Here is a 3759-nt window from a genome sequence, read left to right as displayed (position 1 = left end):
TTGGAACTGGCCACGAGCGAACAGCCTCGACTTTCGTTTGATCCATTGCTAGACCCGCCGCTGAGACTACATACCCAAGAAAAAGAACCTCCGGCACACCGAACTCACACTTGTGTTGTGCGCCAAAAAGCTTCTCGTTCCGCATGACAAGTAAAACCGCACGAATATGATCTAAATGGTCAGCCATGGATGAACTAAAAATTAGGATATCATCAAAGTAGACGACAACGAATTTGCCAATGAAAGGTCGTAGAGCTTGGTTCATAATGCGCATGAAGGTACTTGGAGCATTTGATAGACCAAACGGCATGACAAGCCATTCAAATAAACCCTCGTGTGTTTTAAAAGCTGTTTTCCACTCATCTCCCGGTCTGATCCGAATTTGGTGATAACCGCTTTTGAGATAGATCTTGGAAAATATCGTGGCAGAACCAATTTGATCCAACAAGTCATCGAGGCGGGGAATTGGAAAACGATATCGAACCGTAATTTTATTGATGGCTCGACTGTCCACACACATACGCCATGTTCCATCTTTCTTAGGGATGAGAAGTGCGGGTACTGCACAAGGAGAGAGACTCTCGCGGATAAGACCTTTGCAGAGGAGATCTTCGACTTGCCGACGGAGTTCTTCATGTTCGTCTGGACTCATCCGATAATGCGCGCGATTAGGTAGAGTGGATCCCGGAACTAAGTCAATATGGTGTTGGATGTCACGTAAAGGCGGCAATCCGGTCGGGAGGTCTTGTGGAAAGACATCCCTAAACTCTTCAAGCACGGTAGCGATGTCTTTGTGGACCGTTGCCGGTGGCAGATGAGTCGCCTTTGACTGTAGTAAGGCGAAGGCACGGCCCTCTATTCTTAGCTCGGTTTGAAAGGTCTCAAACGAACAGATCAATGAAACCATCTTGGGTGGTGCGAGAGGTTTCGTCTCAACCGGTGAAGGAGGGATTGGAAGTAGCGGTTCCTTAGATGGAAGGAGCAATATTTACGAATTCCATGTGAACTGATATGTATTGTTGTGTCCGTAGTGAATGATATTTCGATCATACTCCCATGGTCGCCCTAGTAAGAGGTGACTTATATCCATTGCAGCGATATCACAGTAGATGCGGTCTTTGTAATAAGGACCAATCGAGAATGATACTAAGGCTCGCTGAGTAATCCGTACGGAAGCTTTTTCATTAAGCCAGCCAAGAGTGTATGGTGATGGATGTGATTCGCGTGTAATGCCTAGCTTATCAACTGCATATTCTGAGATAAAGTTTTTACTGCTTCCCGAATCAATCACAAAGCTACACACACGTTCGTTGATAGTGCAGGTGGATCGAAATATGTTTATACGAAGCCACTTTTCATCATGTTTGCGTGGTGTGAGACAAGCACGGTAGAGAAGGAGCAAGTGTCCAGTATCTCCAGTCGTAGGATTGATGACGTCGTCGTTCTCCGGTGTGTTGTCTTCTTGAGAGTCGTACACATCTTCTTCGTCGATAGTCTCATCAATGAGTAATCCTCGTCGCGTAGCATGAGGAAACGCTATCTGGCGGTGATCTGTTTCGCCGCAAGAATAGTAATGAAGGGCACTTGGTCGCGTTGAGCGCCGAACCTGTTGCTCTTCTGGAGCTACTGGTTTAGTCGTTGACGCGGAGGCATCACTGGTCTCTTTTGCCATTGGTGTTGTTCTCCCTGTCTGGTCTGGAGTTCGTGATCGGCCAGATGATTGTGTCCACGACGAAGATCGTGACTGTTGTTCGAACGAGGCTGCGCGACGATGAGCCTCTCCAACCGTTAACGGATCAAATTGTGCCATAGAATTTTGAAGTTGTGGGCGTAGACCACCAATGAAACGTGAGACGAGTTGCACTTGTCTGTCATTGATCTCATTATGAGTTAACAAAAGGGCAAATTCCTCAGAATACTCATCCACACTTCGGTTACCTTGGCGCAAGTTTTGTAGCTTAGTATACATGGTTCGTTCATAGTTGTGCGGAAGAAACATTGGCCGAAGGTGTTTTGTGAGTTTATCCCATGAATTGATAGGTGCTTTGCCCGTACGTGATCGAGTAGTCTTGAGCTGTTTCCACCATGTTGCAGCATGGCCGCGAAAACGCATGGCTACAAGGGGTACACGACGCTAAAACGGCACTTGCTTAAACTCCATGATTTCCTCCCCAGAGACCAGCCAATCGAGAAGTTCATCACCACGGAGACCTCCATGAAATTCTGGTATATCTACTCGGAAGCTTTTTTCCCAGTGATTATCATGGTGGCGTTGTTGATGAAGATCTTCATAAAACAAGCGTTGATGAACTTCATCCTCGTTGTCGATATACGGGTTGTTTTGTTGGTTTCTTTGTTGGTGTTGATGTTGTCCTTGGGGCGGATGTGGGAGATTTTGGGGTTGTAGATGGCGACCTGGTGGTGGTGGGTGTTGTTGTGGGAGTGGCTGGTGTCATTGTTGAGCTGGTAGCGGAGCTTCAGCGTTGCGTTGGTTTTGCTGCATAACCAGGGCAGTGATCGCGGTGGTTAACACGTCCAAACGACCTGCCAAGGTTTCTCCTAACTGCTGAATCGACGACTAGGTTGCCGTCTGACTCTCGATGAGTACGGTTCGTAGGTCAGTGAATTCCATAGCCGCGGCCTCCGGGTTTTGATCCTGATTGTCACCACCGGCGCCTCCTGTTTTCTTAGTCATGGAAAGACAAGAAGTTCCCGAAACGTACTGATTCTGATACCAACTGATAGAGAGCGGAAGCTATATGTCTCAAAAGATCAAGGGTTTGAAACCGTTAACTTGTGTTCGAAGGTAATTCGAAAACAAGATAGATAGGACGCGAATACTCTTCGCAGTGCTTTTACAAAGCTCTTTAAAACCAAAACCTTATAATTCTTATTTTATCAAATCATATCTTACATCTTTTCTAAGCTTCTCTATTTATATTAACTATAAAAGCCCTAACCGTAGAGGGTTTTGGAAATCCCTTTACTAATAAGAAAACTAACTTATCTTTAAATAAAGCCGAAATAAGAAAAATGAAACATTCCTAAACAGTGATGGTGTTGTGATCGTTGGAGATCACATGTGGAGCTGCATCACTATGTGGCGGAATTTCGCATTTCACATACACAAAAGAAAGCCATCAGTTGAGAAGCTTATCATTCACCTAGAAGGCGAACATAACATCACAATTAAAGCAACTGATAACCTTGGCTGTGTAATCCGCAAGCCAGGTATTGAGAAGACAATGTTTACTGAATGAATGGTCTTATGCAGAAGGTCATAGTTCGCACGGACGCTAACCTATGTGCAAATACCAGAATATTTCGTATGGAACAACAATACCAAAGTCTGGTCTGAACGTAAGAAAGAAAAAACCATTGGACGAATCGTCGCTGTCCATCCATCAGCAGGAGATCGATATTATTTGAGGATCCTCATTAATAAGATCAAGGGTCCTAGGAGTTATGACGAGCTGAAAACGTTTAACGATGTGAAATACCCTGACTTCAAATCAGTTTGCCACACCCGAGGCTATTTGGACAATGATGTTGAATGGCTCGAGAGTATGTCGGAGGGGGCTAGAACAGCTACCCCATACCAACTCCGAGATATGTTTGTCACATTCCTAACCAACTGCTTCGTTGCAAGCCTTAAAGACCTATGGGAACACTCATGGAAATCAATGAGCGAGGATATACTTCACAAGAGACAAAGGATCTTGGGTCACACAAATCTGGAACTGGATGATGAGACCCTTG

General features: G+C 45.2%; 1 protein-coding gene across 1 annotated transcript; it reads right to left on the bottom strand.

Moving 5' to 3' along the window:
• Positions 1–988: 988 nt before the first annotated feature.
• On the bottom strand, positions 989–1969 carry LOC106297990. The gene has a single exon (XM_013734104.1). The coding sequence runs from the start codon at positions 1967–1969 to the stop codon at positions 989–991; it is 981 nt and encodes a 326-aa protein (XP_013589558.1).
• Positions 1970–3759: the final 1790 nt, after the last annotated feature.

The sequence above is a fragment of the Brassica oleracea genome, chromosome C6 (genome assembly GCF_000695525.1).
Source record: "Brassica oleracea var. oleracea cultivar TO1000 chromosome C6, BOL, whole genome shotgun sequence".
NCBI lineage: Eukaryota > Viridiplantae > Streptophyta > Magnoliopsida > Brassicales > Brassicaceae > Brassica > Brassica oleracea.
This window is presented reverse-complemented; position numbering and strand designations above follow the sequence as displayed.